The following is a 26,981-nucleotide window of genomic DNA, read 5'->3' as shown; positions in this document are numbered from 1 at the left end:
TGATGGCTGCATAAAGTATTTTTATTACATAAAATAGTATTCTTTTAAACCTCTCGTTCTAATGTTTTAGAATATAGTCATATTTCGGTACATGAATGTGCAGTGGTGTTAAGATTTTTTACATTTATTAATTTTTAAACGCATTTATAAAACCATTAGTATAATTTATGACGAGATAATTTTAGTAAAATATTCACGATAAAAAATTATATTGATAATCATGTTAAACATGTTCAAACACGCGCGTTAACATAATTTTACTCCCTACTTTAATTATAGTTTGTCAATTTATGGCTACGGCCGTATGTTGTAGCTTAACCACTGAGGAATGCCAAAAGAAATGGCGTATTTCAAAAAACACTACCTTATTCTTAGGTCAATAATTATTATAAAGCAATCAATATTCGTACGATGTTTATCAAACTTGAATGGTCAAAGACATAGCTTATAATGAGTATCTTTAGAATTATCTTCAAATGTGTTAATCTTGCCCATTTTTTGAATAATAAAATGCCTAATTCTTGTCAAATTTGGGATCACAGAGATTATTAATATAATTTTTTATCGTGAATATTTTACTAAAATTATCTCGTCATAAATTATACTAATGGTTTTATAAATGCGTTTAAAAATTAATAAACGTAAAAAATCTTAACACCACTGCACATTCATGTACCGAAATATGACTATATTCTAAACATTAGAGCGAGAGGTTTAATAGAATACTATTTTATGTAATAAAAATACTTTATGCAGTCATCAAATGTTTGAAATAAATATAAAGGATAATAAGGCTTCAAAATTATATAAATAGATTATCTACAACGTTTAAGGAATGTCCAGGATCATGGTTTGAAAATGCAATAAAAGCTCAATTTTGACCTACGCCGAGCATGTCCCCCCTTAAGTAAAAAAAAAACTAACGACTAACCATTTTTAAATTCTGCTTGAAAAATAATGCTCGAACAACACTGTGGTAGGTGTCGAGGAAAGTTATTTCATTTTCTATTTTCTTTTTCTACGAAATAAATGGATGGTTTAATCAGTAGTATTTTTCTTTATTACCACATTTTTCTTAGCTCGTATTCTTGTTTGTCCGGTGGTTGTTTATCCAGTACAAATCTTGCAATCGATTTTTAATTATCTTCCTGACTAGCTAGACATTTGAAGCTTTTAGAATATATCAGAACATGATGCCAATGCATTCTTTTAATACTTTTAGCCATTTGAATTCATTTTCAGTTAATTCTGTTTTGTATGAAAAGTTATTTCGGAAGAAATCCGTAATCCAATCCACTATTATTGGTTGCTAAGGGGGTGGTCCTAGCAACTAAATTATTAATATATACGTGCGTTACTATGGATATCAAAATGACATTTCAGTATTCTATATTTGTTTGTTGCAAAATAGCATAAAAACGATTTGTTGACATTGCCTTATTTGTCCTAAATTATTAATACATAAAATTATCAAGTTTATATGATTCAACAGAAAATTTAAAAACGTGGTAAGTATATAAAAAGTTATTTTTATTGTGTAATTATTTTGTATATATCTCAAGACAAATTAATATTCAATACTGACTAATAATAAATTATTGTAGACAGTGCTCTTAAAATTTTTCGATTTTCGACTTTTGTCTGGTCACTTATTATATATATTGAAAATTCATTGCTTTCTGATCAAGTAGGTACACGAAGTCGTCTATTTTTTTTAATACAAAATGTATAATAATTAATGCAGTTAGTCTCTAAAAACATTTTTTTTCGGGTAGCAATTACATTGTTTTTCATGTGTAAGTGGGTCGTACTATAAAACATATTGAGAAGACCTGTCATAGTGATATAATACTATATCTATGTAAGTAGAACGCATAGGTACGTTTGTTTAGAGATGCAAAACAAAAGACATAATAATAATATTATTTTAATATTCTTTAATACGAGCCTCATTTTATTTGACGTCAATGAAGTTTACATACTGCGAATTTTCGTTTAGATGCTCACAGATAATAATGTGTTTTGTCAACGACTTAGTAAGACTACTCTAGAGTTAAGGTTACGCACGTTGTACTTGCACAAAAAAGATAATTATGGCCACCAATCTGGCTGACATTACATCACTGATGGGTCGGTTTAGCAACGTTTTTGGTAATTATGCGTTAGCAAAAAATGATCAGTAGATAGTTACCTATATGATACGTAAACGACATAAGCGATCGCATGACCCAAGGGCAAACCGCGATCTATTTACCAATGTTGCTACTTACAGATTGAACATATTATCATAATATTTTAGGTACTCGCTCATTACACATAAAAATTGTTAGTTCAATAACAAGATACTGCATTTACAACCAGTGACGTCCCGAGACAAAATGCCGCCCCTGGGCAACGCAAAACTGCCACTCCATTTATTATACAGTATTTTTTATTATCCGTGCGCGTGTCGTTTATGGCCACCAAGGACATCGAAGGGTAACGGAAGTAAACTAGACATCGCAAATCCGACCAAAATTACAGCCTGTTAAACATTTGATGTTAATGAATACATTTTGTTTACAACCAGTGATCTGATTTTTTTTAATAGAAGGATATTTTCGTTATTACTATTTCTATATATACCAAATGATTCTCCTCGATTTGCCGCCCTTCGAGTAACTGCCGCCCCCAAGCGATGCTCAATCTGCCTACCCCCACGGGACGCCACTGTTTACAACCAAAAAATCTTTTAGTCGATACCTTTTTGAATTTAGAAAAAATAGTTTATCCGAAGATCCTTCCATAGATTTTAACGATGATTTTCAATAAGGAAAGGCGATTTAATGTGTCCCGTTATATTATGTATATACACTATCAAAATTTTCATCAATATACCTACCGATTCTTCTGTTTCAAGTGCCTTATAGAGATTGGCATTCATTTTTTTTTTTTCAAGAAATGGTGGTTATATTGATTATTGCGGTGATTTTCCGTTATAGTCAAATCTTTATAGCATGTCACTTTCTGAAACGAGTCTTCTATCTCTCTTTCACGATGAAAGCATCTATAAATAATAAATTACTATAGGTGCTTTCAAATAATATAGTATCCTATTTTTTAGATTCAAAATTAATTAATGTTATGTCTAACAATCCCTGCGGGTCTATTCTATACACAAGCCTGCGTTCGTTCCGCTACGGCAGCTAAATAGGGTAGGAAAGTATCGAATAAGTAACACTTATTGTAACAATTACAATAAGTTAACGGTCTGAACTGTCAAAACTGTCTTATCTCGGTCTAAAATTTATCACAGCCAACATAGGTGCTGTTTAAACATTGTACTTATTGTAACAATTATAATTAAATTATTGTAATTGTCACAAGAAGTGTTAATAATTCGATACTTTCCTACCCTATTTAGCTGCCGTAGCGGATCGAAAGCAGGCTTGTGAATAGAATAGACCCGCTGGAGGGAAAGCGACAATGATATTCGTGTTCGCGAAGTGACTAGCTATGTTGTGGCCTGTGGGTACATAGTGACCGCAAGGCAGTTTCACAGTCGGCATTGTTGTAACAATACCCCTGTGAATATTTGGCATTCGTTGTAATATTTTATCTTCCTCCCCTGACCCAGTGTCTGCACTCTTCCAGAGTTGAACAGCACTTCGAGTGCTTAAAGTCAGACAACGTTATCTACAAAAAAGTGTTTTTTTATTTTTTAGATAACGTTATTTTACATTTACGGCTACATGATAGTCAAATAACGTTATGTCAATCTTTTCTAATTTCTTATTAAATCGTCAGTAAAGTTTAACGCTAACTACATAAGTTACTCTTGTTTTCATATTTTTTAAAAACTATCCCTATAAATTTTAACATCATCATAAGCAAGATAAATGTACAATACACAATACATTATAAAATATGAACATTAGGTTTTAAATAAACATTTCCCTTGTTGAGTTACAAGAATCTAAAATAACGATTTTTGACTCTCCTGTAAAGTTGCACTTTTGTAGATAGTGTTGTTTGACACTAAGCCCTCGACTTATTCATGAGTACTCGGTGTACGCACTGTATATTAATCAATTTTTCTTGTAAACCTGTAATAATTATGTGTCGGATCTATTAGGCCCCTTACGCACTATCTACTGGTATCTGGTGCACCCGATATTTCTTTATCTTCTTCCTCCGCTTCTTGAGGAACACAGCTACTGGATTAATGTCTTCCACGTACATCTCGAGACTCAGCCGGCGTGATACTCGCAAGATTTTTCGTATGTGGTTGTCTTATTGGTCTCTCGTCTTTGGTCGCCTACTTTCTGTTTGCTGGCAACCATGGTTTCCGGAGACAGTGAGGTCTTAAAGCGACATACTAAAAGTATGTATAATTTAGTTTAGACGATCATGCGCTATTTTTTTCAATTTACCTTTCAGGTAAAAGTGACTGCATAAAGTGAAATACATCCAGTTTCACATTGTGCATAAATTGACACACGTCGTTTTACCATTATGATTTACTAAATTAAAAAAATACATATGTTGAGAATAGCGTTTTAATTTGGTTTTACTTATCTACAATTTCATCTACATTGCACATATTTTAAAAGTTGCTTGTTACAAAGTGCTCTCCTGTGATGTTTATCCGAATACCTAAGATGTATTAATTATTGATGTTTTAATGTGAATATTTCTTATTAATATAAAACAAATCGTCACTGTTCTGGCAGAAGACACTAATTCGAAAAAATGACATATTGAGTTATTACCAAAATGTTCCTTATTTGAAACTTTACCGTCTGGAAACCTTCTTATTAAATAAACAGTCTTTATTTTAAAGTCATCTTTTTTACGATTACTTACTTAATAAACTCACATGATAGACCATTATTTCAAAAATTTTAACAACTTTAAAATCAAATTACTCAAAACTAGTATTCTCCAGTTAGTGTGTTCTGCCAGAACAGAGACGAAATTAATATTAGTCGCGTAATCTTCACTCCTTCGTGTTCAAGATCACAAAAATAAAAAATAAATGGCTAGAAACTAACATTTAAAAAAATATAACTCATAATTATTATTATTAACATGGTTTTACGAGAACAAAGATTGATGAAACATTTATTGTTTCACCACAACCAATAAATAATTCATACAGTTAAAACAAGAGAATTTAAACTTTAAATAGAAGTTACGTTAGTTCTGTTATCACATTTGTAATTATTTTGCAAGCGCATGAACCATGGTTAAGTTGGTTAAGATCACATCACACATATTGAGAGCGGTCAGTTAACATTCCGATTTTCTTACATACACAACGGCGACCATTTTTAAAAATGGCTATTGTGATTTTCTCCTCGAGTGCAATTAGGTATAAACAGTATAAACGGTTGTACACAAATTTTACATGATTTTTCAACAAAATAATAATGTGTATATTGGCTGTTTATCTACTCATCGTGACATATTGTCTTTTTATGTCCTGCAAATTGGAAAGTACGCAGTAGTGTGAAATTCTCTGCAAATCCACCTGCAATACAAAGTCACTTGTAGCTAATTTAATCAGTAGACCAGTGGTCCTTTTTTTTGATTAAATTTCATATAATATAATATAGGCTCCACTTCTATAAACTCGATAGAACAAGGCTTTTTCAACATATTTGGTTAAAACCATTAATGCACAACATTTATTACTAAACTATTTATACCTATGCAAATTTTATTTTTTATATATAAAGTACAAAATGCAATTGTGTTCATTTTCAAGAAAATCTGGTGTAATATTCTAGGTTTTTATGAGAAGGTTTAAACTATTGGCGATATCCAAAAATGTCGGATTTATCGCCATAATAGGTATGCCAGATGCAAATTTCGCAAGTTACATAAATGCATATTTAAAAATGTTAAGATCTCGCAAGAAAAACGCTATATTGGCAACGCTGTGTTAGATACGTAAGTATATAAGTAGGTCCGTATCTATTATATTTTCTTATGATCGATACCTATAACTGCCAGAGCAATAATTTATTGATCTTGACTTCCTTTGACAGAGCCTAAGGTCACTACGGAACCTCTATGATTATTGCATTGTAGTTTGTCAATTAACGGATGATATAACGAACTAAAGCCTTCGGTACGATATATTTTATAATATGATGTTGAATTTACCAAAATTCGTCACGTAATTAAAATAAAAAAATCAGCACAGCGTGGTATAATACGAATGGTTAATTTGAGTCTGTGGTAAACGAGCCTAAAAATAACATAAAACATTTTAAACATGTGAAATGAATTTCATAATTTTATGTCAGATCGATAAATTGATTACAAAACAAAAATACCTTAAGTATGTATTATGTAAATCGTGAAAAAATGTCGTAAAAATATTTTTAATTGTTTTATGATTAATTAACGTGTGTTTTTCTTCGTGTTCTAATCCGTTTTTCCAACAGAACACTTACTTACCATTTAACAATATTTAAATTGTTATTTAATTCAACCTTGGCAGTAATCGCATATTTTTGTCAAGTGTCATGTCATGTCAAATCGGCCATATTATCTCTTTGCCACACCGAAGGGGTTATTCATAAAGGTTATCTATGAAGTAATAATAAAATTATTCCTCGTTTTATCAGGAATATACTATCACATAATATTAATCATTTACCAGATATAAGGTTATTACTTGTTATTAGGTGTTGTCCCACTCATCATTTCACTTATAATACATTTTGATAAGGTAAACTGCATAAGTGGGTGCTATTTTTGTTTAATATACTTCAGGTACAAATATGTAGAAGTGTAGATAACATGTTATTATTACGAAGTCGAACATGTACCTAAATGCCTTTCCTGATACTGTTCTGGTTTTAATATTACAGGAATAATATCCAACATCAAGTAGGCTGTGCTCCAGTATCAAAACTGCCAATGATCTATTATATTCTCCCATTGTCAATTTTCAACTTAAAACAATTTTATATTTGGCTGAGAAAACTGAGGCGTTATAAATGAAACGTCATTCTGTAAATGATAAGTTTTGGTCCTCTTCTGGATACTTATTTCACTCATCGTCAAATTATTATACTGTACTTAAACTTATAAAGAATCTGCTGCGTGATGGTAAAGGGAACTACGCCTCAGTTTAAAGCGTAGAGTTTTACATGTTCTCTTTCACTCGCTCCTGCGGCTGAGTGGTTCGACACACTTTCCACGAGGCCTTCCTCGTAGTTAATTTAAAAACGACTTTCACGTAAGCCGATTAAGGAATTAAAAATAAGAGTGGTCAATTCTTCCTTAAAATTTTTAATGAAATCATATATTACAATTGAATGTATGAAAGGTACACGTTGTTTCCATTTTTATGACTCAATTCCTATGGTGCTATCGACCAATTTATCCCGCGATCGGACTGTCGCGTTACACAATTTTTCATGCACTGTGGGTCTATTCTATGCTTATCGACCGCTAAAGTGATAAAGTGAAAAATATTATCAAACTTAGGGTAGGTTTGTATCAAAATATTAGCACTTATTGTAACAATTACACGAAGCCGGTTTTTATTGTTGCAATATGTGCTATATTTTAACAGCACCTATCTTGCTGCTGTTAAAATATCGCACTTATTGCAACAATAAAAACCGGCTTCGTGTAATTGTTACAATAAGTGCTAATATTTTGATACAAACCTACCCTAAGTTTGATACTATTTATCAATTTAGTGTTCGATAAGTATAGAATAGACCCACTGAAGGCACTAGCGTACCAGCTTAGATATGCAGATTATTAGCTAGTAAAATTATTGCCAATGTCAACTCTTTATGACTTATGTCTTCCGCATATTACAATAAAACTAGGAAGGTCACTACCTACTTAGTTTTCCCGCAATTTTAATAACGTACTTGGTGATATCCTTTATTAAACTTCTTTGAAACTCTATTTTAGTGCGTAAATTTAGTTTTCTGCGTAAATTACATCTTAATATATAAAAATTAATATTTGTGTGTTTGTGTGTTTGTTTGTTCGTATTTAATGCGCAGCCATACCGTTCATCCGATTGCGATAAAACTTTGTAAACTTATTGCTTGCACTTGCGGGAAGAGTATAGGCTATACTAATATATAAAAATGAATGTCTGTCTGTCTGTATGTCCGTCTGTCTGTGTATCTGTCCCGTATGCGTTCCTATACCATTCATCCGATTGCAATGAAATTTTGGTAAGTGGTTGTATGCACACCCATAAAGGTTTCTGAATTAGTACAACCATCTTCTTCTTCTTCTTCTTCATTCTATCTTCTTTTATTCGTATGGTCCCTATACCATTTATCCGATTGCGATGAAACCTTCGTCAGTTGTTGTGGTAACACCCGCAATGGTTTTTGAATTAGTACAACTATCTTCTTCTTCTTCTATTCTATATTCTTCTATTCGTATGCGTTTCTATTCCATTCATCCGATTGCAATAAAACTTTCGTCAGTAATTGTGCCAACACCCGCGAAGGTTTCTGAATTGGTACAACCATCTTCTTCTTCTATTCTATCTTCTATTCGTATGCGTTCCTATACCATTCATCGGAATGCAATGAAATTTTGACCAGTTGTTGTGAGCACGCCCGCGAAGAGTTCTGAATTATTACAACCATCTTCTTCTCCTTCTATTCGTATGCGTTCCTATACCATTCATCCGATTGCAATGAAACTTTGGTGAGTTGTTGTGCCCTTGCCCGCAAAGGTTTCTGAATTACTACAATCATCTTTTTCTTCTTCTATTTGTATGCGTTCTTATGCCATTCATCCGATTGTGATGAAATTTTGACCAGTTGTTGTGCGCAAGCCCGCGAAGGTTTTTGAATTAGTATAGCCATCTTCTTCTTCTTCTATTCGTATGCGTTCCTATACCATTAATCCGATTGCAATGAAACTTTGGTGAGTTGTCATGCGCATGCCCACGAAGGTTTCTGAATTAGAAAATCATCTTCTTCTACTATTCGTATGCGTTCCTATACCATTCATCCGATTGCGATGAAACTTTTGTCAGTTGTGTGCGGTTTCTAAATTATTATTATATAACATACAAAGTTTGTTGTTTGTTTGTTCCATCCAATTTTGATTTTTTTTTATTACATATTTATAACATTAATAACGTTTTCATATTTTGGATTCGATTTTAATTTAGTGTTCTTATGTTTGACCTTTACTCCTATTATAATTATTTTCATATTGCCATATTGTATTAGTAATAATTACCTCTTATTATTTTTCAAATATCTAAGATAAATATAACCACGAAGCGACCCCGTGCGAAGCCGGGTACTTCAGCTAGTATTATATAAAAATAAGTTACGTTATTTTTTGTTATTGTTTTTTTAACGAAATATTTCGTGATGTTTTTCTCGCTGTTGATGTAAAATACGTGGTCCAACACAATATGTAGGTAGTCACAACATACCTACTTGTTAAGAGTATTTCAAATATATACAGTTATTTGGGTACATGAGCAACAGAATAAAATTATACATTCGCAACAACATTATTAAAATATAATAAGAAAAATATTATAGAGAAACAATTAAAATAAACAATAGGTACAAGGACGTACCTACACCAAGTTAGCGAAATGTATTTTACAGCTTTCTGTATACCTATCTCGGTGAAGTTAAGTTAAAATCACATATTTACCATAATTATATCGTCACCTCAATACTACAACTAGATAACTCTGCTTTGGTCATTGTTCGGAAAATGAAATTTGAACTTTACTTGATTAACATAAATCTGGGCTATAATTATTATTTAAAATAAAAATTGAAAATTGTGTTTGTCTAAGTGTGAACAATTAAATAATGTTCAATTGTATGAAAAAATATTGCAGATATATTATTTTATTTATTTAATGCATTTATGGTTTTAAAGTTATCTAATACTTTCAAACACAAAATTAATGCAGTTCCCATTAACTTCTGACATACCTACTTAGTTTCATCATTTTGTAGAGAAATCATATTATTCAATTCGACCATGTCCGATCCTAATAGGATCATAATATGGGCGAAGTTTTTATTAACATATTTCGTGTGAAGGTTTGTATTAACATATTTTGTTTTTTACGAGAAATGGATGTGAGGCACTTGCTGAACCTATTAGATCCATACTCTGGCTCGTACACAAATTGAAAAACAATATGTGTACTTGCCAGACCCAGGATTCGAACCTGGGACCCACGACGCCAAAGGCCAACGCTTAAGCCGCGCGGCCATCGTGGGTGTAAATTCGGATATTAATATATTCCACTTATGTGAGGCGAGTTTAGGTAGAGGTGTTATTTTATAAGTTTGTAAGATAGGGTCTAGCTAGTTCACTCGGTGTGCTTCCATGTACCTACTTTTATTTTTATTATTTACTTTATAATTTGTCATGTTAAATAATAATAAAATAAATAAATTTTAATTTGAAAAGTGTATCCCTCCAGATCAGTGATGAGTAGTGATTCTTTTCATACGGGCCAAAATAAATATAATATGCTCATACAAAACAATTCTTCGACATATTATTTAAAAATCTTTGCTTGGTCGCGGAAAAGAATCCCGTGTCGTGGGTTGCCCATCGCTACTCTTCGTATAGTCCAAACTCTTTGCACAATAATATCTTAAATCAGGTCTGATTTTCAAACATTCGCTATGAGCACATTATTTTGGGTTCCCTGGCTAGGAGAATTAAATTGCCTTCACGTCAAGTAAGGTTCATAGATCGTTTGAAAACGAGGAAGTTTTAGTATACCAATTGCATTGAGTGTGATAAATCGACCGTTATGGAAAAAATACTACGATGTGTTCAGACATTTTCAAATTTTATGACTCGGATTAGCTTAATTAAATGTCATGGCCAACTACTCCATAGCATTTTTTTGTATATAAATACTCCATCTGTTCATTTATTAGATACGTCTACGTTCTACGTGGAGCACGTCAACAACCGGCGAGCTATTCGACGCACTGTCCGGAGCAGGCTTAAGATATTATTTACACACTTTGTTAGTGACAATAATGAAGTTATTGTTTATACCTAATACTTTATTAAATATTCATGTTTATTTATTGTTGCTAATTATTGCAGAAACACTTAAATTTATTGCTAATTAAGGTTCAAATAAAGTATTGACCCTTGCAATAATAAGTAAACGCCAGTTTTCTATTTAACATTTCTCATATCTGACTTCCTTTTGTCTGGGAATATCTTGTCCGCAAAATGAATAAGATATTAGTCTCCAGTAAGGAATGAGAAGAGATGGGAAACACCCACGATGAAACGTACATCCGTCTCTAATGTGGTTACACCAGTGGCGACGAGTGCATAGTGAACGACAGTAACAAAACGTAAAATAAAAACTATTTTATATAACAGTAAGTAATTATCACAAGTCATCAGCAGAATTATTAATCAAGATTTTATTAGAAGATAATGTCTTCTCCTTCGCAGTAAGACATGGTGATTGTGGACACTGCCAGAGGGTGTGATCGGCATCCTGCAATTGACCAAAAGATATTATTATTTTAGACTAATCTGACAAAGTTGCATAACTAATTCATAATTTTATTAAAAATTAGGAATTTTACGGTTTATTATTGTAAGGCAGGCATTAGACGTTCAATCTTGATCGCGATCGAGTCAGTTTAATCCATGATCGCGATCAAGGAACACAAAAATAATGGAAAGAGGATTGCTTTTTAGGTGGTAACAAGTTTTAAATCTTGAGTGTAGATAAAGAAGGAATAAACTTAAGTTAGTGTAAAAGAATAGATATGTTACTTTCAACAGTTACATCTTATCATAATAGTATACCTACATTGTCACGTAAATGAAACGCTAAATTGGTAATATTTGAAGACACTTTTGTGTATTTTGTGATTTATGGCCAAACCTTCATTAAGTAATAAACCGAGTCCGGCATCAAAACATTGGTCATGGCGACTGGCTTTTTACATTTCTATATAATTCTCTGTTCTGTGTTTGGGATTTTTGTCGACTTTTTGGTGTTGTGAATTATCATACGAAATTTAAATAAAATTACTGCACAATAATTTCATGTTATACTCGACGGAAACAATTAGATCGATTAGCGACATTGATATTATAGTTTTTTATGTTCCTAGATATCGCAGTGACTCAAAACTATAATTACATTAATAACTGTGCTCAATGCTAATGTATGCAGGGGCGGATTTGTCTGAGTGCGCGCAGGAATAGGGCCCTACGGCGAACAGGGCCCCCATCAATAACCAAACAGCGAAATATTCTGCAACATTGTTTGAATACTATGAAAATGCTGGTTTTAATTTATTGTGGAACTGTTTATTACACAATGAATGCAGTAAAAAATGTAAATTGTTAATGGCTGTAGGATTATTATCTTCTCTCAAAAGATTCGAGTATCTAACTATTAAAATAGAATATGCATTGTCTTTAACAAAGTTTATAGATAATTTCGATTACGACTCGAAAGACAAATGTGTAGAAAAACATAAAAAAAAATATTCAATGATGCGTAATACGAGGGTGGGTCAATAAGTCCTTAGGAAAGCCGACAGGTGGCGCGACTAGTACTGTAAGCGGTTTGTTTTCATGCAGCGGCACTACCGATTCAGTATGCTGCGAAGTTTCAATCAGGTTGGTCGGGTTGTTGTTTTTTATTTTCGTACATTTAAAAAAAAAATTTGCTTGTTTACAAAAATGGAGAAAATTGAGTTTAGAGCTGTTATTAAACATTTTAATATAAAAGGGTTAACAGCAAAGGAAATAAAAAATTAGTTGGATTTAGTTCACGGCATATCTGCTCCTTCACTTGCAACTATTTATAACTGGTTAAATGAATTTAAACGTGGTCGTACATCAACAAAGGATGAACCACGCTCAGGACGTCCTGTAGAGGTGACTACACCAGAAATGATCAATAAAATCCACGATATGGTGTTAAGTGACCGAAGATTAAAGTTGAGTGAGATAATTGAGGTTACAGGGATCTCAAAAGGTAGCGTCATTTCTATTTTACATGACAAATTGGGCATGAAAAAAGTTTCTGCAAGATGGGTGCCGCGTTTGCTCACAGTCGACAATAAACGCAATAGGGTGGTGGCCTCTAAAGCCCTGTTGTCGCTCATGCAACGCAATCCGGATGAATTTTTTCGTCGCTTTGTGACTGTAGATGAAACATGGATACATCACTATACTCCCGAGATGAAAGAACAGTCAAAGCAGTGGATTGCGAAAGGCGAACCATGTCCAAAGAAGGCGAAAACCGTAAAATCAGCTGGTAAGGTTATGGCTACTGTATTTTGGGATGCACGTGGAATTATTTTCGTTGACTATTTGGAAAAAGGAAAAACAATAACAGGGGATTATTATGCATCTTTATTGGACCAGCTAAAAAACGAAATTGAAGAAAAACGGCCTCATTTAAACAGGAAAAAAATCCTCTTTCATCAGGACAATGCCCGTGTTCACACATGTTTACGATCAATGGCTAAAATTGAAGAATTGAAGTTCGAATTGGTCGACCACCCACCGTATTCGCCAGATTTAGCCCCCAGTGACTTTTTCCTTTTCCCAAACTTAAAAAAATGGCTAAGTGGACAACGTTTTTTTTCAAATGAAGAAGTCATCGATCGGACAAATGCTTATTTTGAGGACCTTCCGAAAACTTATTTTTCTGACGGTTTAAAAAAATTGAGAAACGTCTAACCAAGTATATTGAGCTCCAAGGAGATTATGTTGAGAAATAAAAAAAAAATACAAAAATAAAAACTGTTTTAATTGCTTTTTTCTAAGGAATTATTGACCCACCCTCGTACTTTGGAATTATTTAAAAAAAGAAACGACAGTGTATTTTTGAAACAATATATATATTATGTGATACATTAAATTTATTTGTTGTGAGCTCGAGAAGAGAAAGGAATCGATTAATATTTTATTGGATGTTTAATGATTGCTTATATTGAAGAAATTAATAATTAATAAATGCAATTTTACGTTATGTTTAGTAATAATTTGCTATTGTTAATTTGCGCCGCGAGTAGGGCCCCCGAATGGTTAAATCAGCCCCTCGTTAAATTCTCGTAAATAAATAAAAATCAATAACATATTTGATAAAGAGCCTTCGTCACTGCGTTTATACATACTACGTCATCACTATAATACTATCCTTCAGATTCAGTTTGATCGAGAAAAAAACAAAATGCTTGCATCGTATGTTACAGATTAATCAAGTCTAGAATATGTTTACATATTTATTTTCTCGAGAATTTTCTAGCTTCTAGTAAAGTAAGAATTCACAATCGATTTGGAACTTAAAATTGACAGGAATATTTTAAGCCTGACGTAGGGACGTCATTGCACTAACCTTTGTTATTAAATTATCAACGCAATGCAAGATCATATTAATATGCTCCGTCTTAGGCCAGGTTTCGTGAGTTATGTAGGTTATATTAACTATGATTTAGTTGCCCCACTAGTTATACAGAGAGTTTCTACACCTATGAACACTCAATAAAAAAAAAATATGTAAGAATTATATGTGAATATCCCAATGCAGCAACACTTCAATAGTTTCCACCCGAGAGTTCCTGGGTTCGATTCCCGGTCATGACAAAAAATTTATGTGTTTTTCTCAAAGCCTGGGTGTTTGTGATTGTTCAAAATTACTAACAACCACCTTGTACGAAAAAGCAAGGATATGGTTATTAATAATTCTAAAAAAAAAAAAAAAACACTTCAATAGTAATATTTTATGAGCCAAGTTTAACAATAGAATTTTTGTGGGCAAAAGAATTGCTAGAGCAGTGATCAATCAAACTCTCGTTTATATTTCTCTCTGGTAACAAACAGCTCTTATTAATTATTTTTATGTGGCGTTTCGACTTTGTTTTTCATGAAAACCTCGTTCATGGTCACGTCGATTACATATTTATCAGACATATTTTGACTGTCTTATGCGAATCAATAACACTATCTGTACGTGCCTCGTTCAGGTATGAATATGCTTGCGAATTTTTGTCAATATTAATATTTACGTTGAATGAAATCACACCCAAATCGATTTCTGACTAAGTATGTATGTTAAGTTCGTAATAATTCCTGGAAATATTTACTCGCACTTTTACTTACATTTATTTTGTTACCTATTTATAACGTATAAGACACAACGCTCATTATAGAAGTGTATGTCGCTTTAAGATATTGTTTGTTGGCGTTAATTTGATATCGGAAATAGATTCATCAATTCCCGAATAAATGAATAACTGTAAAAAAGCGATATCAGGAAATCATCTCTACCTATTGTAATGATTGTACGTTCTAGTTACCAATTCAACCGTACTAAAATAATTCTGGTCTTTCATAGTCTAAGGGTCTTTCTCTATTTTTTGGTAACCTTTCAACGTGTAATTAACTGGGTGACCAGTAATATTAAATTATTCGGTAATTGAAATCCCATTTATAAAGACAAATTAAATGTTTGTTGGATCATCCATTTTTGTCTCGATCCCGATGACTGAAAGAACTAGATAAACGCATTTCTAAATTTCACACCCAGATAATATTTATTCCACGCGGATAGATTCACAAAGTTTTTTTTGTCAGTAGGTAAGTATTATATTCTGTTTATAATTGTGATTGAAAAAAAATAATCATCACCGTAATACTAACCCGTTAATTGACCATGTGTGCAAATTATTGGTGTAGATAGATTCACAAGCTTATTAAAAAAACCCTATAATCAAAAAAATACACATTAATTGACCACTTTGTTTTACGACAAAAACACATACAGTCAATCAAATGAGTTATACCAGCAGATTTTTCTATTTATCCATTATTGAATAATGCAGTAACCATAAAGCTGTCGACGAAATGGTTTGAACCATTCTGAAATTAAAATATATCGTCTGCGGTCAATTTATTGTCGCGCGGCCATTTTTCCGTCGACGCTATTCGCCTGTATAAAATCGTGCTTGCGATTGATATTAACGTCATACGAGTTTCAAGGAAAACTATTTTCCTCTTACAGGTTAATGTAGGCAGGCTCGCGCCGTGCGGATATATGTAAAATGTGCATTACGCACGGGCGGCCGAATTTAGGGGCGGTTAAAAAAAATCTTTTGATTTTCATTTCAGATTAGTGAATTTTGTCATAATACAAACATATGGTTTCAGATAGGTACCTATATCGACTTAGATAATTCACATTACCAGTCATAATAGTGCAGGTATTCGGGGCTGTGAACAAACAACATCATCATTTATGGCACTACAACCCTTGACGTGTCTTGACCTCCTTCAAAAACCTCCATCCTGGACGATTTAGCGCCAACACTCTCCGGTTGCTTTGATCAAGCATTCTTAAATGTCAGTTTCGCCGTCCAGGTTTTCTCTTGCTCTCGAAGTTCTCATTCTATACACGTGACTGATTCAGCGCAGTCTCTTAATTTTCATATGCCACGTGATTTTTTCGCCCCCATAAAGTGTGTACAACTCCTCATTACACTTTGACCTCCATATTAGACAGCCCCAAAGATTATTCGCAATACTCTCCTCAAGAGTTTTATATAGGGTTGTTTTGGTTCCCCTTGCTTTTCAGAAGCGTTTGGAGACCATAAGAGCACCTGTTGATGAAGTTGGTCGGACGATTTATTTCGTCATTTATATTTTTAGCGTCTGTGACAAGAAACCATAAACAAATGAATTAACAGCTTAAAAGTATCGCCGCCAACAATAAGGTTGCCATTATCATTTGTTGTACTGTGGAGAAGTGGCATGTATTTTGAATAGAATACACATAACTACTTAATTATAATACTTGTCTGGGCTATATATTTTTAATTCGATTGTTTTATTCTTTAACAAAATCATTCTTTTATTTTTATTGCTCTCCCAAAATTTTTCCGGCGAATTTTATAAATTCCGGCCAGAAGGTATCAAAGTGGACTAGTTTTTTTAGGTGTCAAAAGCGTTTAATTTAACGTCACACGCCAGATGCGTGTTTTACAAATTAGATTGATGCATTCTCAAAAACGCTCGATCTGACAAGAAAAACGGTTACTGGTAGGTAACTACAGAATCACATGCGTAGTTAAATTTGCCTAAGTCCTGACTTGTTTTAGTCATTTTTTTATCATTATGTAAACATACTTTATTCAAACAAACTTAATAATATTATTATCCTGAACAATCAATGGCTTAATGGTAGTCGAGTATGCTGTATTGGTTTGACTGGCCATTCACAAACACCAGCTAGCTTGGTTCATGGGTACTCAGTCAACAAGGCTGAATGCTTTTCATCGGCTCTATTCAATAATGTTTATTATATTATTTTATTTACACACGTCACTTCGATGTACATAGACAGTCAGTATAAAAAAAATGGCACTTGTAAAATATGACAGTGTCACTTCTTTGTAAAAATATTGATGAAGAATATTCATAAGTTTGTATTAGATAATTAATATTTTAACTAAATATTGCATACAAAGTCTTCTCTTCTGTACCTACTCTATGACAGACAAATCTGTGAGGAAGAAATCGTGAATGAATGCCAATGTGAACGAACAGAGACACGCCAAGCAGGGGTGTTAGGGGGTACAAAACACCCGGGCGACAGGATTCAGGGGACGGCAAAAGTCATTAAAAAACGGCCCAAACAGATAGATCAGGCAATCAATATTTCAATATTATGTGATGTGAATTCACTTTATTTTATTATTACCTTACATATATTTGCCTTGGATTATCTGTAACGCACGAGAGAAAAGATATGAAAATGTGTAAGAGAGAGCGAGACAGGGAGAAGACATTAAACATACCTACACGTATAAACTCAAATTCTAAATTTGAAAAATCGAAGGTTTATTTTAATCGGATCGTGAATGAAACCAAATGATACTCTCATAATAGTTTGATGGATGCTTACAGTGTAAGATGTACAGATAGCATATCGAGTGATTAGAATATCCAACAATTAGTGTTATCTAATAAATTTATGGGTAATTATAATAGAGACAAGGTGCTGTAACCTACTGTAACCTTAAGGCAATATACTCAATTAATCAAACAATAGAAACATTATGTATGACGAAGAATCATCAGCTAAGCGCCGCTGCTTGACAAAATATGAAGTCAGGAGATTGCAAAGACTCCGCCAGGCTGATGCACCAGCTTCACATACACATAATTGAGTCTTAAACACCTGAACAAAGTCAGTAAGATATAACTTACACCTGAACGTATGAGAGAGAAGGGGACTGGGAGAAGACGTATGAGAATGTTGACAGGTGGTATTGCCACCTGGTAATATTTGCTAGTATTAAATAATTGTTATACCTATAAAAATATCCATTTTCTTGCAATATATAATAATGGTTACAAATCAATTTTCATGTAGATAACATCTATCTATACAAAAGTGGCTCCTCACTTTAGTGCAATGAAGGGAAGAAAATTTTCTACGTGTAGAATTGTAGCTACTAGCTATCCATCTAATATATTCACTTATAAATATATATATATATATAGGTATATTACAATATTTTATTTTCTGATTACTTATGTTTATAAAATGAAAAAGATAATGGTTATTAATATATTACGTGCACAGGTGATCGAGTCTTAGGTACCTACTGTTGGTACCTACCTACCTTTTGTGTCGCAGCCTTGTCCAGGTAATTAAAAATAATTAATGCAGAGCAGAAAATAATAGGCAGCAGGTACAGGTGGATACCTAATAATTAATAGCAACAATCTCTATAGTATTTTATTTGTATCGGTCAACATTTAAATCGGAATATTATATTTTGTACCATTGTCGATCCTACGAAAATCATGGACATCCACAGGTTGTATTTACAGATTTTTTTAGTTTTACGAAAAATGGATTTTAGCCACTTGCTCAATCCTCAATGAAAAAACATCATGTATTTTTGCCTGACCCGGAACACACGACATTATAGGCCGACACGTTATCGCTCGACTATCGTGGGGCAGTGGCGAATGGTTATGGTAGGCTGTGGAGATCTGATAGGAACAGTGCACACTAAACTTTGACAGGCATATTTATTTTTATTGAACTAAGAATGCGATTAATTACAGATGGTATTGATTAGATTTTAAAATTCAATTAAACCCCAAAGCGCACCATAATAGATATTAGTTAAAAAATATTCGTATACCTATCTGTAAAATATCTAAAATTATGAACGAAAATCATACATAACTTAAGATATTTTATAGATATAAGATTATTTTTTATCTATTATGGTTTGGTTAGGCAGGATTTAATTTAAGTTTTAAAATCATCTGCGATTTGTATTTTTAGTTCAATAAAAATAGATAAATATGACTGAAGGAGTGCGTTTTATTTTTGTCGGATGTCTACAAGGTTTAATTGAATTTTAAATACTAACCTATTTCAACTGCAATACAATTTGTATTCTAAGGCATAAAGCCCACCAAAAAAGCGTTCGGTGCGCTCACTACTGAGTAGGCCCCCTCCCACCCGCGCATTACCCTTCACCTATGTAATAAGGGGCTCAAGGAGCACAAAATAATTATTATTATCAGCGTCTCTCATAACAAAGCAATAAAAATATTATTAAATTTCTCGGGGCTTGTAATTAATATCGGACACGCAATAACTAAACAAAGAGTTCACTGTTCTTAAATAATGGCTTCTCGCCCGTCTGTCTATCGACGACGCTTCGAGGAGCGTGATTTTGCTTGCCGTGTTCAATGAATGGACTACGTTGTATTTTCGTTAAGTCGTATCGCTGAGAAGCCAAAAAACGGTGACTCATGGGGCAGGCGGGCACAATGCGTCGTCAAATCCAGTGTGCGCTGGCGTATTTGATTGCGTTGTATTTTCGATGATTTACACGCCACTTGTGAAATTTTGCGCAAGAGCCCCACTCGCTCCGTTAAGTGGGTTTTACGCCTTAGTTCAATGAAAACATCTGAGCATGACTGACAAAGTGCAGTGTGCTTTATTTATATCGAATCTCCACAGCCAACATCCACCCTTCGCCACCGTCGTGAGGAATATTATGATGTGATATATTAAGTAAATCTAACAATGGTCAAAATATAGATTCTCTATTTAGTAGATGGGCTGAGAATATATTATTATATAGTTTTCAACTATTGAATTAGGTCGAAATTGGGGTAGTGTTTTTCCTATTATTATTTCGACCTATACGAAGCCAATAATTAATTATCTCGGTCAGCTAATAGGTGTAAGGTATTTCATAATTGAGTGGCCACTATGTATTAATTAATACCTACGTTGTAATAAAGCTTGAAAAATATAACGTGTAAATAATGTGTTTGAATAGCCAACAATAAATCTTTCTATACCTAAACGAAATTTAAGTATGTAACCTTCCCTCGTAATAATATACTACTGCTACGGAAACGTCACTTGATCACCGTCATCTGACACCAGGTGTTCTTGGCTTACTCCAATAATTCTCTCCGCCTGTCTCTATCCATAGTGTCCGCTTTCCAGTTGGTCACCCGAAGTATAAAATATATTTGCAGTCATTATTTGCTCTGTTTACCCAGCAATTTTTGGCCTACCTCTTCTGCATCCTATTGGATAGCTTGATATTACTCTTTTGACGGTTTATTATCATATATACGGTGCACATAACATATATATCAAAGAACAAATTAATAAATAAATTCAGATAGGCTATACCCCAATACAGTTTGAAGCAGGGTTTTGAATGTGTGAGTGTCCTACGAAAATGAAACACACATTATAGACGTGCAATAGTGTGTGTTGCAACCTTCAAATACATCAATATTGATCGTCAGTGCATGAGCCGAAAGCAGTTGTGAGAACGAAGGACAAGCTTATAATGATATTATATTCTTGACACATGTTTAATTTTATCCCATATTCTACCACACTCGCGATCGGGTGCCTGTTTCTCCACAGTCCACACCCGTTAATTATTTCAGTTCCCATTAATTCTGTGTTCCCTGATAGCCACATATGTATCTCGAGGCCTTGCGGTTATATGTTGCATCAGCAGTTTTTTTACGCATGGGAATGTCTCATTAGCAGATACCCAAGACTGACGTCGCCAGGCACTCAAGTGTGCTTCGGCTGAGTTTACAGAGACTTTGTACTTAATAAAAAGTCCCCATTGGAGAGAGGAGTAGGGTAAACTATCAAAAACAAATGATTCTAATTAATAAATATATAGTACAAAAAAAACAATACGGACATAAAAAAAATATGTGAAGAGATCTTCACGTCCGCAATAAGACGCTGCATTTTTTAAACGCAACAAAATTGGTCCCAAAAACCCAAGTAGTCTACCAATTTTAATTGTTGCTTGGACATCGCTGTAATCTTTGTACGTACATAGAGATCAGCATTGTATCTCTTTCAACGAAATTGTCGCCGTCCATGAATAAGTTGAAATCTAATCATAATCAATTACTGCTGATTAGGGATTCCAATCCCGGGATCCCGAGGTATTTTCGATACCTATGAATCCCGGGATTGATAAACATAATCCCGGGATTTCGGTATTGATTTTTTTATCCATTTTTATGGAAAATAAAATAAAAGCGAAAATATAACAGAAAAAATACTTTTAATAAAAAATAACTACATTAGAAATAAACTGAGTTTGAATGAAGTTTGATTTATACCCATGTGTAGGTTGACGATTCATTTTATTTTTTCCCATAAATTATTAAAAATTGAAACATTGGAAAAAAACAATGCTTCGCACTATTAACATAGTTATTCCACCACGATTTTACGGCAGTTTCAGATTTGGCTGACTAATAAGATTTATGAAGCGGAAAGGCCATAAGTACGCCATGATTATTTGTTATACTATTTTAAATCTCGCTAATCCATTCATTAAGTCTTTACTATCAGAAACAGCAATCTCTTGTTAAAATCACATTATTATTTATATTACAATAATATTTACTCCGTTAAACTTGTGTATTTCCAAGATTGAACGTATACAATATTAACAATAAATGTCTTAAATAGTATAAATTATACTAGATTTATTTTTGACCGATTTAATCAATGTTATTTGTAAATATAAAATTTTTATATAAACAATAGAAAAAATGCCAATCCCGGGACCAGTCCCGGGATCCCGGGATTGTCAAATTGTAATCCCGAAATCCCGGGATCAGAATTTTGGCTCGGGATTGGATTCCCTACTGCTGATGCAATAAAGTTTACTTTCCAGTTATCGTCGCTAGATCGATAACTGCTTAATTCAATATAACAGTAATAACATTGTAAATAATACAGTTTAGGTAAATGCGCAATAAGGAAAATGGTAATGTCTAACCAACCTCTCCGGAAAATTTCGAATTCTGTCGTTATCATCAATCAAACGAATGCGTTGGGGTGTTTTCACAATACCCTACCTATTTTAGTGCGAACACTGGGCATTTTCCGTGACTCATTGAAGTTATCGATAAAAAATAATATTATTTTGGAACATATCAAACAAGCCTATGATTTTGTATTTTTCTTGATATATTTGTTGTGTACATTGGACACTTAATAGTATGTCACTCAATAATTGATTCGAATGGTTTTTTTCTACGAAACAAGCTTTACACTTATCATCATAAATACAAGATAAATACGTACTTGCTCTCTTCCTCACATTGTCGATATTAATATTTTTTCCGTTCTAGAATGCGTTTTCATAGCTATTATATATATAAATATTTTTTTAATTAGTTAATTGTTTAATCGAATGCATGAAAAAACATCTTCAATAATTATTGAATGTATGTAATGCCTTATGATTGTATGGATACACGTTTCACAATAGTTCTTTGCTCAGATTAAAGAAGTTTTTTGATAAAAATGTGTAATTTTGACTAATACTGTACACGTCAACGGGTGACTTCTCAATTTTATTATTACAACGTTTTTATTAGCCCGTATTTTTGTTTGTCCGGTGGTTGTTTGTCCAGTACAAATCTTGCAATCGATTTTTAACTAACTTCCCGACTAGCTAGACATTTGAAACTTTTAGAATATAATTATCAGAATACTCTTTTCATTCTCTCAACATTATTTTAATACTTTTAGCCATCTTTAAGCAGAATTGAATTCATTTTCAGATAATTCTGTTTTGTATGGAAAGTTATTTCAGAAAAATCCGTAAAAAGTAAAAGACCATTATTGGTTGCTAAGGGGGTGGTCCTAGCAACTAAATTATTAATATATACGTGCGTTACTATGTAAATCGAAATGAAATGTCAAAATGACATTTCAGTATTATATTTTTGTTTGTTTTTTTTTTACTTCATGGTATTTTTTACTTCAAGTACAAGTTTGCGTATATTGAGCATAATAATACATTTAAAAACGTTGTATATAAAAAGTTATTTTTATCTTGTAAGTAATTATTTGTCACTTTTAATATAGGGACTATGGGGTGGCTTAATTTTCATATGGGATTATGAGTAAGTAGTAAAAAATAAGTTAATTGTATTTTATCACAATAGAAAAAAAACTTAATCGTAATGCATATTAGAGATTTTGTTTCGCCAATATATTAAGAACAAATCAGATGGAGATTCCTTTGAGTGGATAGAAATTTTTCACCTTGATATATAAATTAATATAAGTACTTTGTATTTCAAAAACGAAAGAATATAATCATACAATAACAGTTTTAGTACCTACGAAGCACGATAGATATAGATTATATTAATTTGGAAAAGAATAGTGACATAGAAAAATTGGCTTGACTTTTTTTTAAATGATTGTTTTAGGATACTATCTATAGTTTATAATAATCGTGTATTTTTCTCAAGTAAATTTTGGAGGGTCGACTTTGATTCTGGGCGTATTGTTTTTGCAACTAAACATAAATAAAGGTTCACCCATAGACTATAGATACATCGGTTCACCATATTCTCTCGTTTAGTGATTTAACATAATTTTTGAATTTGAGGAATCGAGAAGTGATATGACGATTATTATAAAATTATCAAACCAGTGAAAGGGTAGAGGACCCGCAGTCAATAATTATTGTATTGTACCGAAAGACTTCTACCGTATGGCATCTAGGGCATCCAATTAACCGGTAGGGAATACTCCCCCCCCCCGTCTAACGGTTTTTACGTATAACTAACCCGTTTATCGGCTAAAACTGTCAGATGAAAAAAATATTTTGCATGTTTAAATATTCTTCATATAAATAATAGAGGTAGGTTGTATTTATACAACTAATTGGTTTTGATAAGCACCTACTTAGTTGAATTTGTATACTTACTGAGTTAAAGTTAATTCTTAATAATTACAAGATAAAAAGAATTTTTTATATACAACGTTTTTAAATTTTCTGTTGAATCATATAAACTTGACTTGACTAGCTTAAACGATCAAAAAAATTTGTAGGTACTTGATAGAAATAATACTGAAATGTCAATTTGACATTCATATTGATTTCCATAGTAACGCACGTATGTATTAATAATATAGTTGCTGGGACCCCAGACCCCTAGCAACCAATAATAGTGGATTGGATTACGGCTAAAAGTATTATAAAAATGCATTGGCATCGTGTTTTGATATATTCTAAAAGTTTCAAATGTCTAGCTAGTCGGGAAGTTAGTTAAAATCGATTGCAAGATTTGTACCGGACAAATAAGAATACGAGCTAATAAAAACGTTGTAAAAATACTATTTGAAACTGAAATATCCTTACACATTTAGTGTGTCTTATTTCATTGGATTTCCACTATCATAATAAAATTAGTCTTATTTAATAATTTGCGAGGTTTGTATTTTTTCGCTTGATGCGACTGGTTCGTTGAGCATTCGTTTTAAAATACTGACCTATCAATGTTTATTTTCTCCGAATTCAAAATAAAGGTTCATTGTGCAAATAAGTGCACGCGGCTATTATCAGAAAACACATAACTTTATTAATTGCTTCTCAAAAAAATACTTCCAGAAAAGGCCAGTATGTAATAAAATGATAATGACATCAATTATTTAGGAAGGTTTAAAATAATCTAACTGTGAAATATTTTAGTTTTTGTCAAGGTCATGTCTTCGCAAAGTATGTTGTACAATATATTTCTTATGACAGTTTTATTTTTTCCCCTTTTTGATTCAAATACGTACTAATAACTTGATCGGGTTAACCGTGTAAAACTACCCGATTTCAGTTTAACCCGGGTTGGATGCTTTAATCAATAACGTAAACTTGTTGTCATCGAAGCAGTCACCCTGTATATTTTGATACCTATATTATTATAATCTTGAAAATTAAAAAAAAATATAACAAACGACATATAGTTAACCTAAAAAGGGAGTAGGGTACCTATCGACTGTCGTAATTTATTTAAAAAAACTAATATTTTTTGTTTTTTTTCTCTCACAGAAAACCTCATCCTTGACCAAACCGTCGGCACAATTCCTCGTAAACGGGCGTCAAGAAACAGCAACAGGCCGAAGACCAAGAACAAGTCGCAGACAGACCAGGAGGACGACTCCATCAAAGAAAACGGAACCAAAAAGGAGGAAGTGAACACAATGCCGGCACCGACAAAACAGAACGGCTGCAGGGACTCGGGTGACGATGTGGTCATCACGGGAATCTCCGGTCGCTTCCCGGAGAGCAACAGCATCGATGAGTTCAAGAAGAACCTCTTCGAGGGGTTGGACATGGTCACAGACGATGAGAGGCGATGGCCCGCCGGTAAGACAATCAGAGTATTTGATACTAGTTAATAATATATAGGCAGGTAATTTCTTTGTGACAGTGACAGATGTACCTATCTACTATGTACTTTTCACTCTGGTTTTACGATCCATTGAATTTGAATTTGGAGTTGTTACTTACAGGGTCTTACACTTACCTACATACATTATATCTATACTATAAAAATACTTGGTCGAAAATAATAATACCAACGATATTCTGTGAACGTAATTGACCGTATAAGGCAATTTTTCTAAAATCCCTAAATATCATTATTTTTATTGTTTTCAAATTCTGTTTATTAAAGCTTATCACACATGATCTGCAGTATTACGCTAAACAAGGATTTCCCAACAACGTTCCCTATTTAATTTCGTTCGCAGCAAAATCTTGATAATGGGAAAGAAATGAATATTTTATAATATAATTTCGTAATAAATATTTAACAAATCCGTTATAAGACATACCTATATATTATTATGTGCATTGGCATTGTTTAAGTTTTATTACCTGTGTAAAATTTGAACAAACACAATTTCATCCTAAAACGGTATAGTTATGAGTAAAAGAACCTACTTAGAATGTCATCCTTTTGCCTTACACGTCATTTCTGTTTCATGCAATTAAAAAATTGGCCTGTGGGGCAATTTTGCTTGCTTTTTTTAAATGCTACAATTCTACCTACGTATTTATAAAATAAAATTGTAGATGTAATGGTCCCAGGCTTGAATCCTGGGTCTGGCAAGTACACATATTGTTTTTCAATGTGTGTATGATTCAGAGTATAGACCTTAATAGGTTGACCAAATGGCTGACATCCATTTTCTCGTGAAAACAAAATCTGTTAATACATACCTCCACGCTGCGGAGGCCCATATGATCCTATAAGGATCGGACATGGTCGAAAGAAAAGAAAGAAGAATATTAGATACCACTCTTAAACTATTTTAAGTTTCATTGAGTCCTCCCACTTTCTTCTTAGTCATAAATATATCGCTTATCAAAACCCAATTGGGATCCCCTGAACCGTTCCATAACGATACAATTGTAATATTATTTAAAACAAAAAGCTTAAAATAACAAATACCTACATCTATTGCTAAAATTATAAAATAAATCTAATCTATATTAAGTTAATATTATTAAGTAGGTATCTTAAGTGTATTAGTTCCTGAACTTTTAAAATAACAAAAACCAACATAATAAATTATCTATCATTATCGCCCCATGGCAACACATTGT

General features: G+C 32.9%; 1 protein-coding gene across 1 annotated transcript in view; it reads left to right on the top strand.

Moving 5' to 3' along the window:
• The window catches only part of FASN1 (Fatty acid synthase 1), a 65,122-nt gene that overhangs the window by 6,729 nt on the left and 31,412 nt on the right, over positions 1–26,981 (top strand). Inside the window, exon 2 of the mRNA XM_085960109.1 lies at positions 25,419–25,736. Within this exon, the coding sequence (XP_085816235.1) occupies positions 25,571–25,736 (166 nt within the window). The 5' untranslated portion in view covers positions 25,419–25,570. The remainder of the gene's footprint in view (positions 1–25,418; positions 25,737–26,981) is intronic.

Source organism: Rhyacophila brunnea, unplaced genomic scaffold, assembly GCF_057557595.1.
Source record: "Rhyacophila brunnea isolate RB1 unplaced genomic scaffold, BYU_Rbru_1.0 scaffold_9, whole genome shotgun sequence".
NCBI lineage: Eukaryota > Metazoa > Arthropoda > Insecta > Trichoptera > Rhyacophilidae > Rhyacophila > Rhyacophila brunnea.
The sequence above is the reverse complement of the archived record's forward strand: the minus strand, read 5'-3'. Positions and strand labels throughout refer to the sequence as shown.